This window comes from Mytilus californianus, unplaced genomic scaffold (genome assembly GCF_021869535.1).
Source record: "Mytilus californianus isolate M0D057914Y unplaced genomic scaffold, xbMytCali1.0.p SCAF_1, whole genome shotgun sequence".
NCBI classification, from domain to species: domain Eukaryota; kingdom Metazoa; phylum Mollusca; class Bivalvia; order Mytilida; family Mytilidae; genus Mytilus; species Mytilus californianus.
Window position 1 is genome coordinate 96739176 of NW_026262581.1, and position 16805 is coordinate 96755980.

General features: G+C 32.0%; 1 protein-coding gene across 6 annotated transcripts in view; it reads left to right on the top strand.

Annotated features, from left to right (window-relative positions):
• The window catches only part of LOC127710202 (FYVE, RhoGEF and PH domain-containing protein 6-like), an 87436-nt gene that overhangs the window by 58841 nt on the left and 11790 nt on the right, over positions 1–16805 (top strand). For 4 of the 6 annotated variants that reach the window (XM_052215979.1, XM_052215987.1, XM_052215964.1 and 1 more), the window contains 4 exons: positions 1922–2024; positions 2637–2654; positions 8096–8233; positions 10995–11094. In XM_052215979.1, the coding sequence (XP_052071939.1) occupies positions 1922–2024; positions 2637–2654; positions 8096–8233; positions 10995–11094 (359 nt within the window). Of the gene's footprint in view, positions 1–1921; positions 2025–2636; positions 2655–3045; positions 3064–8095; positions 8234–10994; positions 11095–16805 lie in introns of all 6 variants that reach the window. The other 2 variants (XM_052215967.1, XM_052215972.1) reach the window with 2 other exon arrangements.

The following is a 16805-nucleotide window of genomic DNA, read 5'->3' on the forward strand; positions in this document are numbered from 1 at the left end:
TTGCCACTTGGAATACTTTTTTTATTGTATGGAAACTTGCTGGAATTTTAAAGCACTTACATGCAATCTTTAATTTGTGATAATCAACAAGTTACTTTGTTGAAATTTAAACTGAGTCAAATCTGTATTTAGCAGTCGCTCTTGGGAAGTATCAAAAGTGTTAGTTCAAGAGAGGTGACCTTTTAAAATGATGTTCTGAACAAATCTGATTCCTACATTGGCAGGGGTCAGTGGCAAATTGTTTTAGTGTTTTCAATTGCTAGAGGCATCCTACTTGCGAGCAGTGAAATAAAAAATGGCTGATTCCGATGCTGTAAATTGTAAGAAAAATTCAAAATATATTAATATTCGTGGAGAAAAAAATCTGTGATACGATTTTCCATGGTAACTGAAAGGAGTGGAACATGGGTAATACAATTCACGAATTCACATTCTACTGCATGATATTGGTTGCAAATGTGTTTCAATTTTCATTTTGACTTCCATATTAATACATATATTTTTGGTCATGATTATTTTAGTAGTTAAAAATATGAAAATAACCATTGTTAAAAGTTGAAAGGACGAAATTTGTGCGAAAATTAGGTGACTGCGGACCCCATTAGACAGATGACCTCTGAAAAGAATTAAATTATATAGAGAAAACTTTTGGGAGGGTCTGAAAATTACTGTTTGAGGCAGGTGACCTTTTAAGCAGGTTTGACTGTACAATAATTTTTGTCTCGCCTTGACAGAGTCAAAAAGCGAGACATAGGTATGCTGTTTCCGGCAACGGCAGCGTCAACAATGTATTAGTTTGTGATTAGGTCTAGTTCATGGTGAACCACTAGTGGTAGGTCAATGATATTTGGTATGCAGTTGTATTAGCATTGGCACATCTCATTTCCATGGAGATTATTTGGCCCCGCCCCATCAGTCAAGGTCTATTGACTTTGAAACTTTTCATAGTTTACATGTATTAGTTTGTGATTAGGTCAATTTATGGGGAACCACTAGTGGTAAGTCAATGATATTTGGTATGCAGTTGTATAAGCATTGGCATATCTCATTTCCATGGAGATTATTTGGCTCGCCCCCTTAGCCATGGTCTATAGACTTTGAAAATTTTGCTAAGTCAACATGTATTAGTTTGTGATTAGGTCAGTTCAAGGGGAACCATTAGTGGTAGGCCAATGTTAATTGGTGTTCAGTTGTATAAGCATTAGTACATCTCATTTCCATAGAGAATATTTGGCCCCGCCCCCTCAGTCATGGTCTATTTACTTTGAAACTTTTGCTTAGTTTACATGTATTAGTTTGTGATTAGATCAGTTTAAGATGAACTGCTAATGTTAAGTCAATGATATTTGGTATGCAAATTTATTGGCATTTGCAAGTACTGTTTCCATGGAGATTATATAGCCCCACCCCTGATCATGGTTCATTGACTTTGAAACTTTTACATAGTTTACAAGTTAATGTTTGTGTTTAGGTTTGTTTAAAGGGAATTACTTATAATAAGTCAATGGTATTTGGTATGCAGTTGTATTAGCATTGGCACATCTCATTCCATTGAGATTGTTTAGCCATGTACCTTCAATCATAGTTCATCGACTTTGAATATTTGCATAACTTACATGTAAGTATTGCTATTTTGATATCAACATTTGCATTATCAAAATTACAAAAAGGCGAGACATATCTCTGTGATAACAGTATATTGTTTTTAGATCTATATTATTTAACTTTTCAGTAAGTTAAAGTTATGAAGAATATCTGTAAAGCTGTGTCTTAAGATTAAAAGTTTGCTGCAGTTCAATACAAATATTTATTCAGAACGTTGGATAACAATTTGAAGTAACTCCTTGTTGGACAACTGCATTATACTATAATAAGTTTGAAGTAAAAAAATGTTTTATGGTACATTCTTTATTTATACTAGTTCGGAAAAAGATAGAGATGAATGGGTTACATCCTTGAAAAATACCATAGATGATTATACTCAGAGGAGAAATACCTTTGAAACTGTCAGAGCTGGTAACCAGGTAGGTAATAAAAGTTTACATCCTGATTTGATTTTGAATGGTCAGAAAGTTAACTAAATTGATGCCTTTTAATTAAAATCTGTAAATATGAAACACATGCAAGCAAGTTTACAATGTAAATGTTAAATTTTAAAGCTTCACATGATTACATGCATTTTCACTTCAATTACAAGTGCTGTCCACTTATGGGAACATGATTCCCCATAAATTTATTTCACAAATATTTATGAATATTTTCACAATGTTTGTTCGTTCATTGACAAGTATTTAATCTCCATACAATTTCCACTCTCATTGATATGGGGATTGGTGTATAATGTGCTCCTGGTACAGCTGTGTATCCCTTTTTCCCTCTCCTGAATTCACAAAGAAAACAATCTTTTTTCAATGGAAAACAAGACTAAACAAAGTAGGACAAGTTAAGAGTATGTAGTTGAGTGCTATGCCAATTGTATATCATTTCAAATTAATGTTCTAATTGAACCAGGTCAAAAATAAATTAATCTTGAAAAGGTCAATGAGATTAGAATAAGGCTTAGTTTGAAAATCATAATTTCTTTCTCAATAATTGATTTCATGTCTTTTTAAGATTTAAATTTTGTTTTTGAACAGATGGAACAAATATATGAAGTATGTAAACAAAAGTATGCTTATTTACATGTAAACAAACTCTGTATCCTGGCTTAGAAATATTCCTTACCTAGATTTATACCTAAGAACATTGCTTTTTAGTTCACCTGACTAAGACCATATTAGCTATTGCTATATTTATCTCTTTAAACATTCATCATACATTCAGCATTCTTATTTATGAAAGTTTCACCCATCATTTAATAGCTAGCAATCCCATAAGACATTTACTATCATAGAAGTGTTTTCTATGGGTTTTTCTTGCTTAATAGTTAACAAGAAATGCTACTATCATGCTATTATAGCTATACATTAAACCATTTTCATCACATTACTTATGTAATTACATTAAAACAGTTATATAACCAAGAGCTTACTTGTTTTGTTCTAGGTGGAAACAAATGATCAGGTATTCTTGTCACATGATGATTGGGTAGTCTTGTCACATGATGATGGGTAGTTGTGTCACGTGATGTAGTGTATTTGAATAGGGCAACCTCCTTCCCTATGTCAAGTTTTGTTCACCCTGTTTGTTCAACTTGTAAAAATATAGTTGAATAAAGGTGTTTGTATAATTGGCACATTCCAGAATATACCTGTTTTAGACAAATAATTGCACCTTGTAAAAATCAAAATTTTAAAATGTCATTAGATAAGTTCCAACACTCTTGTTGTGTTCAACAAATTAACCTTCTACTTTACATTTGTTTCTTTCTTTGTCTATTGCACCCAGCACTTTATTCTTATAACAACTGCAACAGTTTTCACAGTAGTGATAATGTATGAGTCACTAATATCTAGGACATGTTGCTTTGATCTGTTTGTCAATGTTCTCTCTATAACTGTATTACCCTAATCGGCCTTGTAAAGTTCGCACTGATATATTGTCCACACCTCCTTTTTCGCCATTTGAAATTCAGGAAAAAACTTTTTTTCACTTGATGAAAACATTTATGGGAACTCTAGTAATTTCAAAGCGTGTGTGTAATTTGCCTTATTTTCATGGAAAACGCTGTTTTCCATCAGTAATTAAAAGTCGAAAATCCTTGTAAATGATTCTAGAAAACTTTATGAGTCAAATATCACAAGAAAAACAATGTAAAAGTTGCATTTTTCATCAAGCGGATATCAGAATGGAACATGTAAATCGCAAACAAATACATACGAGTGTTCGGAAAATCCGTACTTTTAAATAGATATCACTAAAGAATATGACTTTGAAACTAAAGCAGTTCGGTTCTTTAGTGAATTACTGTCAGATATATTCATCACATTAATGTTTGACGGACCTTTAGCTAAAATTAAATACATACAGCAGTTTGAAACACCAAAACAGAATGAATAACCAATTACGTTTTGTAGTTTATACATCGTTATGTTTAACTGGTTCTCGGCTGACTTCTTTACTTTTTTCGTAGTGTTGTTAACAAGCAGATTCCAGTTTAAGTTATGCAATTCTATGAAATAAAAAGTTTGTAAATAAGCATTTATTTTTGATAATTATCAGTTAATATTGGATTTTTAAATGAAAATTGCATATTAATATAGATAAGGTAAATTAATAGCTTTCAAAAGAAATAAGGGCACCTCTTCAATTTCAAAAACAATCCTGGCGGCATAAACAAACATCATGGAATCAAGTTTTTATACGACCGCAAACATTTTTTGGGATCGTATAATGGTATGATGTCGTTGTCGTCTGCGTCATCTTCCGAAGACACATTGGTTTCCGGACAATAACTTTAGTTTAAGTGAATGGATCTTGATGAAATTTTTTAAGAAAGTTCAATACCACAAAAGGAAGGTTGGGATTGATTTTGGGGATGATGGTCCCAACCGTTTAGGAATTAGGGGCCCAAAAAGGGGACCAAAACAAGCATTTTTCTAGTTTCAGGATAATAACTTGTGTATAAGTATTTCAATTGCTCTGAAATTGTACCACAATGTTTAATACCACAAGTAGAAGGTTGGGATTCATTTTAGGGGTTATAGGGCCAACAGTTAAGGAATTAAGGGCCAAAAACGAGCATTTTTCTAGTTTCCAGACAATAACTTGTGTGTAAGTGTATGGATCTCTCTGACATTGTACCACAAGGTTCCATATAACTAGTGGAAGGCTGGGATGGAGTTTGGGGTAAATTGCCCCAAACATGTAGGAATTAGGGGCCAAAAAAGGGCCCAAAACAAGCATTTTTCTAGTTTCCAGACAGTAACTTGTGTGTAAGTGAATGGATCTCTCTGAAATTGTACTACAAGGTTCCATACTACAAAGGAAAGGCTGGGATTGAGTTTTGGGGTTATTGCTCCAAGGGGGGTTTCAAAAAGTTGGGGGGGGGGGGGGATTTTTTTCCCAATTTTTTTTAAGGGATTCATATTTTTTTTTCAAAATTTTAAAAATTTCGAATTTTTGAGAAGTTTCAAGAAGAAATCTTCAATTGCACAGTATTGCACAATGGATTTATAATATCTTTGACCACATTTATTTTGTGTCAGAAATCTATATTATGTAAAAAATTTGATTACAATCCAAATTCAGACAGTATCAAGCTTGAATATTGTGTCCAAATTTGCCCCAACTGTTCAGGGTTTGACTTCTGCGGTCGTATCAGGCTGCGCTCAGCGAAGCATTTTATTCTCCTATTTCTTGCCTATTTTACTCTATGGGCACCTCTGATGGCAATCTTGATTTTAGAAGGGAAAAAAGCGGACAATACACGACTGAATTCGGTAGCAGGATATCCAAAATTATCGTCCTTCCATTTGTGTATCATGCTGCTCAGTCACTACATTATTATTGTATTACAGCTTTGAGACGTTGGCAGACATTATCAGCAATGTCACAATGTCTAAAGAGAAGTTATCAGCTGTGCTCACTCGCCAAAATCTTTCACGTTGGGCTCCCGGTTGATATTTTGTGAGATCATTGTGATACTTATGATAATATCTTACTTTCAAAACATACATTCTACAATATGTTGCTAGCCAATAATTTCACCTGCCCATTTAATGTTGAGGAAATAAAACCACGGACTTATAGGACAGATGAAATTACAGGATATATTGTCCACCTGTTGCCACCGTACTTTAGTTATCATTGTCTGCTCATGAATATTTTAACATCTTAAAAAACTTTTTCAAAGACACATTACACAATATATACGGTATGGATTTTTAACCGGATTTTCGAAAGAAAAATCAGTTATTGATTTGGGGATGTACGGTGGGCGGGCAGCTGCCAAACAGTGTCCGTTCATTAACATGAAAACGCTTTGACGAAATCTTTTCAAATTTAGATATGTTGCTTCCTGTTACTAAATGAAGGTCAAGTACAATTTTCACGATTTTATATGTTTTCGTTGTTGAGTATTATATGAATTTGAGTTATTTCCCTTTGAACAGAAATTAATAAATAATTTCTTTGTCATTTGGTCTCTTGTTAGATTTTTTTTTAATTTTGAGGCCTGTCTTCAAATTGGTCCACATTAGGTCCAAAGGGTCCAAAATACTACTTTTTTTTATTTAAAAATAATTGAATTCTTGGTGTTCTTTGATATGCTGAATCTAAGTTGTATTTAGATTTTTGATGATAATTTGAAAATAGATATAACATCATATCTAATTTTAGAGAACTATTTTTTAGGGGTTAAATCATATTTAATTTTAGAGAACTATTTTTATATCATTTATTCAGTTTGAGTTATTTCCCTTTGAACAGAAAATTAATAAGTATATGGATAAAATTAAACTGTGTTTCATTTCAACATAAATTGAATATATATAGGGTTCTCTCAAATTCTGAATCTAAACCTGTATTTAAATATTGGGTTTTTGGGCCCAGTTTTCAAGTTGGTCCAAATCAGGGTCCAAAATTAAATTTAGTTTGATTTCAACAAAAATTGAATTTATGGGGTTCTTTGAAATGCTGAATCTAACCATGTATTTAGAGATTTTGGATTTTGGACTCCTTTATCAAATTGGTCCACATTGAGGTCCAAAGGGTCCTAAATTAAACTTTTGTTTGATTTCATCAAAAATTAAATTCTTGGGGTTCTTTGATATGCTGATTCTAACAATGTACTTAGATTTTGGATATTGGACCATAATAGGTAAATGTCCAATTTCAAATTTTTCAGTTCTTTGACATTCATTTTGTGTCACAAACCTATGCTGTGTCAAATATTCAATCATAATCCAAATTCAGAGCTGTTTTAAGCTTGAATGTAGTGTCCATGCTTGCTCAACTGTTCAGGGTTCGACCTCTGCAGGAAATCTGGTTTGCTGTCACTCTGACTGCCTCTTGTTCATATTGTTTTGTTTTGAACAATTAAAAATCATTACATGTAAGAGAACAGTCCTCCACAAGAAGATAATTGGTGGGATCATACTTGGAACACATGAATATGTTTGTATTATTCTTCATACACATCATGTATTTGGTTGTTATTAACTCCTCTTGAATGATTCAATCCACAAACTTTCAGGCATACCAGCATGGTGGCTAAATGTCATTTTGGTGATATATATATATGTTTCCTCAATGGTAATACAAGACATTTCTCCAACATCCTTCAATATAGATGGGAAAAGCAAAATAGCAATTGTTGCTTTTGCTTTAATGTTAATTTGTGTTGTCAAGGTAATATGGTATTTTATTTTGGCACTCACTTATATTATATTAGTTAATGAGGTTTTGGGAATTAACTATGGTTATGGGATTTTATATAAAGTGAAGTATTAATATAAGAAAGAGTCAAAGTGTGAGGTTAATGATATATATTGTAGAACACTGAAGAAAAAAATCATAGATTTTTTTTTAGGCTTCATACAACATTTTCATTCAAAGACAGCAATGGTCAAGTTTCTACTTTGGATTGTACTGAATGTATTCCACTCATAAAGTGCTTTCACAAAGAAGACATTAATTTAGCTAAGCTCCACATACTCTCAGGAACATTCAATTGTTTGACTTAACCTCACCCTATCTCAAAATCCTAGAATATGGGTCCTAATTGAAAATTGTATGAAATTATCATTAATGGAATGGATTTTGTGGGTAAAGGTTAACTATGAACTTAAATAATCACCTAAATACAAATGTTCCTAAGGCTTGTATGTGGATAATGTTTAAACCATCAAATCAAATATCAACAACTGTAAAAATGTGGAAACTAATGGTATCTAAGAAAATTAAATGAATCCTCATTAAATAAGAAAGAAAATCATGTTTATTGACATATGATTAGACTTTAGATTTTTTTAATTTGATAGTCAAAAATTAAATGAATTCTTATTTGTGTCATATTTGGTTACATTGGAAGATTTAAACAATTTGAAAACCAATGCATTATTTAAATTTTCTAATGTCTAAATTGAGCTGTTTTTATTTTAGTTATTTACAGTGATTTCTAATAAAAGTGTACTTATCAGTTCTTATTTTTCAGTCTTTTTATGACAAAGATTTTGTTCTTGGTTCCAAAGCACCGATATGGATACCTGATGCTCGTGTAACAATGTGTATGTTATGTACATGTGAATTCTCTGTGGCATGGAGAAGACATCATTGTCGATCTTGTGGAAGGGTATGATACTATTTTGAATTTATTACATGTAATAAATGGGTTTTTTTTTGTTATGAAAAATGACTAGATGTAAATCATGCCAAATTTAGTCACAGAAGCTTGAAATTCAGTGGTTCTTTTTAATTTTTAGGGAATTGTTATCTTATTTGATTTGTGAGCACCTTATAAGTGTCTAGAACTTTAGACATTTTCTGTTAACTTACATTTAATGTACAGAAAAGTTGTTTCATCATTTTACGTAAAATTGTTCTATGACCAGATAAATAATGTTAAGTAGAATCAAGTTATCAATTCAAATTGGTTTTTTTTTTCAAGACTGTTGAATTATGTCTTGGCCAATGCTTTGTATGGACTTCAATTCTTAAATGCATATTTTCCTGGTTTCTTGATAAACTTTTGAATCAAGCTTTCAAATATGGTTATGCATCAATAAGGCAGTAACCCACCAACACGATAAAAACAAAATAGTCAATTTTAGAGAATACCACATGTAGTTACTGACAAAGTGAATTATTTGGTTTTTATACGACCGCAAAAATTAAAAATTTTTTGGTCGTATATTGGTATGACGTTGGCGTCGTCGTCGTCGTCTGGCGTCGTCCGGCGTCGTCCGAAGACACATTGGTTTTCGCACTCTAACTTTAGTTTAAGTGAATGGATCTCCATGAAATTTTACCATAAGGTTCAATACCACGAAAGGAAGGTTGGGATTGATTTTGGGGGTTATGGTACCAACAGTTAAGGAATTAGGGGCCAAAAAGGGGCCAAAAATAAGCATTTTTGTAACTTCCAGACAATAACTTGTGTGTAAGTGTATGGATCTCTCTGACATTGTACCACAAGGTTCCATATCACAAAGGGAAAGGCTGTAATTGATTTTGGGGGTAATTGCCTCAAAATTTTAGGAATTAGGGGCCAAAAAAGGGGCAAAAAACAAGCATTTTTCTAGTTTCATGACAATAACTTGTGTGTAAGTGTTTGGATATTTCTGAAATTGTACTACAAGGTTCCATATCACAAAGGGAAAGCTGGAATTGAGTTTGGGGGTAATTGCCCGAAACGTTTAGGAATTGGGGACCAAAAAGGGGCCAAAAATAAGCATTTTTCTAGTTTCCAGACAATAACTTGTGTTCAAGTGTATGGATCTCTCTGAAATTGTACTGCAAGGTACCATACCACAAAGGGAAGGCTGGGATTGAGTTTGGGGGTGATGAATCATAAGGGGGTTCAAAAAATTTGGGGGGGGATTTTTTTTTCTTCTTTTTTTTCTTTTTTTCCTTTTTTTTTTTCTTTTAAAATTTTCCATTTTAAGTTGGTTATTTCTGATTAATATTTAAAAGCAAATAATAATGATATGGTAGGAGATACACACCAAACAGGATGTGTAAATTATTATCTAATAAGTATTGTGCAATAGCAAGAAATTTTCAATTGCACAGTATTGCACAATAGCAAGAAATCTTCAATTGCACAGTATTGCGCAATAGCAAGAAATCTTCAATTGCGCAATAGCAAGAAATATCCAATAGCACAATATTGCGCAATAGCAAGAAATTGTCAATTGTACAGTATTGCGCAATAGCAAGAAATATTCAATTGCACAGTATTGTGCAAAAGAAGATACTTCGTATAAATTGCTTATTTCTTGATCAATTTCAATGGGGTTTTATTCTTGAATTCTTGGGGTTCTTTAATATGCTGAATCTAACCGTGTATTAAGTTTTTGGATTTTGGGCCCCGTTTTTAAATTGGTCCACATTGAGGTCCAAAGGGTCCAAAATTTAACTTTGTTTGATTTCATCAAAAATTGAATTATTGGGGTTCTTTGATATGCTGAATCTAACCGTGTATTTAGATTCTTAATTTTTGGTTCCGTTTTCAAATTGGTCTACATTAAGGTCCAAAGGGTCCAAAATTAAACTTAGTTTGATTTTAACAAAAATTGAATTTTTAGGGTTCTTTGATATGCTGAATCTAAACATGTATTTAGATTTTTGATTATGGGCCCAATTTTCAAGTTGGTCCAAATCGGGGTCCAAAATTAAACTTTGTTTGATTTCAACAAAAATTGAATATATGGGGTTCTTTGATATGCTGAATCTAACCATGTATTTAGATTTTTGATTTTTGGGCCCTGTTATCAACTTTGTCCACATTGAGGTCAAAAGGGTCCAAAATTTAACTTTGTTTGATTTCATCAAAAATTGAATTATTGGGGTTCTTTGATAAGCCGAATCTAACCATGTATTTAGATTCTTAATTTTTGGTTCCGTTTTCAAATTGGTCTACATTAAGGTCCAAAGGGTCCAAAATTAAACTTAGTTTGATTTTAACAAAAATTGAATTTTTAGGGTTCTTTGATATGCTGAATCTAAACATGTATTTAGATTTTTGATTATGGGCCCAGTTTTCAAGTTGGTCCAAATCGGGGTCCAAAATTAAACTTTGTTTGATTTCATCAAAAATTGAATTCTTGGGGTTCTTTGATATGCTGAATCTAACCATGTATTTAGATTTTGGATATTGGACCATAATAGGTGAATGTCCAATTTAAAATTTTTAAGTTCTTAGGCCACATTCATTCTGTGTCAGAAACCTATGCTGTGTCAAATATTTAATCACAATCCAAATTCAGAGCTGTATCAAGCTTGAATGTTGTGTCCATACTTGCCCCAACTGTTCAGGGTTCGACCTCTGCGGTCGTATCAAGCTGCGCCCTGCGGAGCATTTTATTGGATATATATTTTGTTATATATTTTAGGTGATTTGTTCAACTTGCTCAGATAACAGAGCCCCATTAGAATATCTTAGAAACAAACCAGCCAGAGTTTGTAATGAGTGCTTCATCAAACTTAAAACAGGTAAAATAGACACAAAATACTTATATATATATATATATATAAATATATCATATACTTAGAGCAAATAACTTCTAATTTTGCGGTCGTATATTGGTATCACGTCGTCATCGTCGTCCGAAGACAGTTGGTTTCCAGACAATAACTTTAGTATATTTAAATAGAAATCTATGAAATTTAAACACAAGGTTTATAACCACAAAAGGAAGGTTGGGATTGATTTTGGGGGTTATGGTCCTAATAGTTTAGGAATTAGGGGCCAAAAAGGGGCCCAAATAAGCATTTTTCTAGTTTCCAGACAATAACTTGTGGAACGGTGTATGGATCTCTCTGAAATTATACCACAAGTTTCCATACCACAAAGGGATGGTTAGGATTTGTTTTGGGGTGTTATGTTTCAAATGGTTTAGAATTAGAGGCAAAAAGGGGGAAAAACAAGGTTTTCTTGGTTAATGGACAATTACTTGAGACAATTTATAAGCAGTGTAAGGGAGGTAATCCAAACACAACGTTTTGATTACCTCCCTTACACTGCTTTTAAATCATGTATAAAGAAATGTTGTATTGTCTTGAGAGGATTAGCTGTCAATTTATTTTTAGAAGTTACTATTAAGGAATATTAATTTTAGCCATGATTATGTATGTCATTTTCTATTTTAAGACTTTTATGATGTATTTAAATGGGTAATTATGGTTGCAAACTCCATTGGAAATTTGAATCGAGATTATGACCATATCTTGAGGGAAAGAATTTTTTTGGGGGGGAAAGAAATTGTGGGGGGTCAATTTTTTCTAATTTCAGATTTCAGAAATTAAAAAGAAAAATTCTTCAAATATTTTTTTTTTTGTAAAAAAAAAGTGTGTGTGGGGGGGGGGGGTCAATACGCAACAGTATAGTGTATTGCACAAAAGCAAAAAATAAGGGGGGTCAATTTTTTTTTTTTCGTGGGGGGATGGGTGGGTGTTCAATTCGCAACAGCAAAGTGTATTGCACAAAAGCAAAAAATTGAATAAAAATTCAAATCATATAACCAATTCTAAGTTCTTTGACTACAGTTATTCTGTGTCAGAAACCTATCAGGCCATAATCTTGCCGGCGAAATGACGATTTAAGTCGCCAAAGAATTTTGAAAATCGCTTAATCTCACCGGCCGACTGACTTCACAGCGAAGTCAAATCGCTATCAAAATCGGTAAAAGGGAGACAACTTGTGATTGACAAGTCTCACAGGTAAAAAAAAATGGCGGCTGACAAGGAAAATTGAGATTTTCGAAACGACCCAGGACTAATACTGTCAACGATCAAATTAAATAAATACAACGGGGACTTTGAACATCCTCGGATATAACTTTCAAAACTGTTCAAACAGAAAACTGACCGTTTGTTTTAAGTTATCATTTTACGATAATTTTCATCTGAGGATGTTGCGTAATCACTCAGCTGATATGTTTTATTTTTACAACTTACACGAGTCGATCAATTTTACTATTCGGTAGGTAAAAGGTTGGAATTAACGGTAGATTTATTATATTGATTGAATAAAAATTGAAATATAAAAGGTAGAAAGACTGCTGATGGATAATGTGATGGCAAACGTACGACACTCGACCAGGTTGTGATCAGCAGTGGATTGTTTCTCACAAACCATTTCGTTGATATGGATGATATTTTTAAAAAATGATAGAAATTAGCTCTTTGTCGGATAATTAATATGCGATTGAAAAATATTTTCATTTATAGACTTGCAATCTTTAACGATAATCTCAATTTACTACTAACATAATTTCCTGGACATTCAATAATGTTTTACAAAATAATGACAAGTGGTGATATAAATTAAATTCCCAGTCATGTGAAATTCAACAGGAAAACTGGGAGTTATATTTTTTCTGGACTTTTAAAAAATAAATTGAGGCAGATGCACATGAATTTAATGCATCATAATCATGATAATGTTACTAGGCTACTCCCTCATGTCCCAATCAACAAATTTTATTTAGAACACAATGGTATCAATAAATAAATAACAACTATATATTGTCTAAACCTTTTTATTAAGAACTTTCTATATATACATTGTGTACAATAACATATGAAAAAACTGCAAGTATATCTTTTATTGAATATAAAACAATTTCCTTAGTGATAAGCATGAAAACACGATGCAACCGAAACGGTAATGGAATCTCACTTCTCCAAGAAATTGACCACTTCTCCCTTCTCTCTCTTGGAAGGAGAAGTCACTTCTCCCTCTTCAAAATCCTAGATTAGGCCCTGCCTATTATGTGTCAAATATTTAATTACAATCCAAATTCAGACCTGTATCAAGCGCGAATATTGTGTCCATTTTTGCCCCAACTGTTCAGGGTTATACCTCTGCAGTCGTATCCAGCTGCGCTCGGTGAAACAATTTATTACAGTATGATAATAGCATTAAATTTACGTAAATTCCATATTTTCCGTAATGGTGCTTAGTCAGCTGATATGAAAACTTTATATCAACTGCTTCCGGTTATTATCGCATGCCTTTCCATAACGTTATCGCATGGCAATTCGAAGTCACTTGGCAATTTCCGGAAAATACACCTCAATGGTACGTTTTCAGTGAAAAACATAACAAAGCAGGATAGAAAAAAACAAATATTAGGAAACAGAAAAATATATTTTGAGTAATGTAAAACAAATGATGCAATAAAATGCATTTTTTCAAAGTTTTAAAAATAGTTTGTGTATGTATTTTTTCTGCTAAAGTATATGATAAAAAGATTTGAACTTCTACTTGAGAACCACTTAAAAGGATCAATATATTAAACTGGTTTTTTTTTTCTCCATTGTTGAAGCATATGATAAAAAGATCATAACAAATGAGATGTATTATCAGCCCTCGGTCAATATCAGCCCTCAAGCCTTCAGCTCTTGGGCTGATAATACATCTGATATGAAAAATGCCATGTAATAATTTGATAATATATACTCCTTATCCTTTTCAATGTAATAAATGCTTCCAGGAGAGTAACGGTAAAAAAAACAGTTTCAAGTTCAAAAGGAAAAACATTAGTCAGTTCTTTACTTGAAGCTTTGCCAAGAAGGAAATAAATGAAATAGCCTCTCCCTTATGGTATATAACCGCTAATTTGGGCCTGGTTAGAAAGAACAAATAAGAAAGTAGTACATATTAAACAAAATAGTTCCTATGCATAGCTGTAACTTTGTCAATAATTAAAATATTTGGGTAATTTTAAAAATGAAAGCTTCAGGACTTGGGATCTCTAGAACCCTTGTTGAAAGTTTATTTTGAATAAAAAAAAAAAATATGAAATTATAATAGGAGGGCACATTTGCCCTGTTGTTCAGATCAGAAGTACCTGTTTTTGTACTACCAAACTTCCGGTAACCAGTATGCTCTTATTTGCAATTAAAGGTATGTTAAATTTTTTAGCACAATTCAGGATAAGGTATAGTTTTGACATGAAATGACTGCCACTTTATTTGAACTTAAGACAAAGTAGCCATTAATGCTTGAAATTGCAGAATTTAACATATAAAGCAATGGGGCTATGACTTAATGGTTTTGTTCCTTATGTATACAAGATACATTTTATTTACCTCATTACCACCCATATAACTGTATCCTATGACCTTAAGAGATAATGGATTAAGCAATATTTTATTTTCCATATTTTACTGATAAATGGAGCCTCAGCATTAACATACAGTCTGGGTTAACAATTTTAGACATCAATAACTTTGTCAAATCTTTTTATAGTTTTATGAAACTGTATAAAGAAAAAAAAATTTCAAAATTCTTCTGATGGATGGACTTAATTTATTGCAGCTAATATTTACATACAGCTTTTGATTAAATTATTAAGACATCAATAACTTTGTAAAGCCTTCATGGAATTTTATGACCCAAGGACAGAATCTTCTTCAAGACAAAGAAAAACAAATTATTTTTGATACAAACCAGAATGATTGCACTGACAACTGTCCTGATTTACAAACAGTTATACTCAAATGTTTGAATCTTAATTGAAATCCACTCCACTATTATGCAGTCTTTTTTTAATTTACCACAGTTAATATCTCTCGTGTTACATAATTGAATAGACACATTATCACACAATTCTTGACCTCAATAGTATACCTGCAATTACTTTTGATCTACACTACATGAAATAATTCTGTAATTACATGTGAAAGATGAATGGTTAAGGATTAATAAGGTGTGTTGTTTTTTTTTCTCTCAAAGAAATGACAAAAAAATTAAAATATGTATAAAAAATGCAAACAGTTTCTATTTCACTTGTAAAAATCAGTGTCACAATCATCTGAATTAAGTCAATAATTTAGGTTAATTTAAGATACAATTATCAATACTTGCTTGAAACAATAAACAAAATTGCATAACTCTAACCTGAGCATTTTCTGCTATAAAATTTATTTTGTATATCCTCCATTATATTGCTATTTAACAGTATAAGGTATTTGTACATGTATGAAGACAGATGGGAAATTTATTCTTTCTCAATGAAAAATGAACACCAATTTAAGTTTAATAAAATGTTGTTGATTAAAAAGTGTATTTTCAAATAATGCCTCTTTCTGGGAATTGTGAAGTCAAACTTCAATAAAAAAATTACAACACCTACGAAGATTTTCTCTTCCATTCCTGTCAAAATCATTGAATTGCAAAATGTTTATAAAAAAAGATGTGTACATTTATATACCTTCTATAAATGAAATATCAAAAGAATTTGCATAAAGATTTATTTGTTTATTCCCCATTATATTGCTAAATTCTCCCATCTTTGGTGAATAGAATATACATTATATAGTTACATTATGGAAATGAAAATAACCAAAAAACATATATTACTGATAAATGGAGTCTCAGCATTAATATATCAAAATGAGATCAGAAAAATGTCTTGACTATCTACAAAATTGGCTGGATCATAGCACTTACGATGCTTTGACGATGCTTTGATTTTAAAAAAATCTGTATTTTACTGATAAATGGACTTCATTTTATGGTAATCAATATTACACTTTTACACTGATAACAGCAATCACATGTGAGAGACAGGGTTCTGCTGAACCTTTTACTCATTTTTGTCCCCCATGAAACGCGTTGCGGGAGACATAGAAATATGGGGCGTCCGTCCGGTCTTGTTTGCGCTCTCACATGTACAATTCATGCCAGATTTTTATGAAACTTATATCATAAGTTTATATCAGCAATGTATTGGATGAGTTTGAAAATCAGGGCTGATCAATTATTTTTAAAAGAGTTCTGCCCCTTGGAAATATTAATTATATGGAAAATTGCCTTATGAGCGCTCTAATGTGTACAATTCTTGCCAGATTTTTAGGAAATTTATATTAAAGGTTTATATCATCAATGTCTTTGACAATTTTAAAAATCAGTGCCGATCAAATATTTTTAAAAGAGTTATGCCCCTCTGAAATATTGATTATATGGAAAATTGCAATGTTAGCGCTCTCATGTGTTTAATTCTTTCCAGAATTTTATGAAATATATACATGTATCATAGGTTTATATCAGCAATGTCTATGACACTTTCGAAAATAAGTTCTGATCAAATATTTTTAACGAGAGATGCCCCTTGGAAATATTAATTATACTGGAGATCACATTGCATTTGCTCTGAAGCCTTCATTTCTCTTAAGATATTAATAAAAAGTTTTAA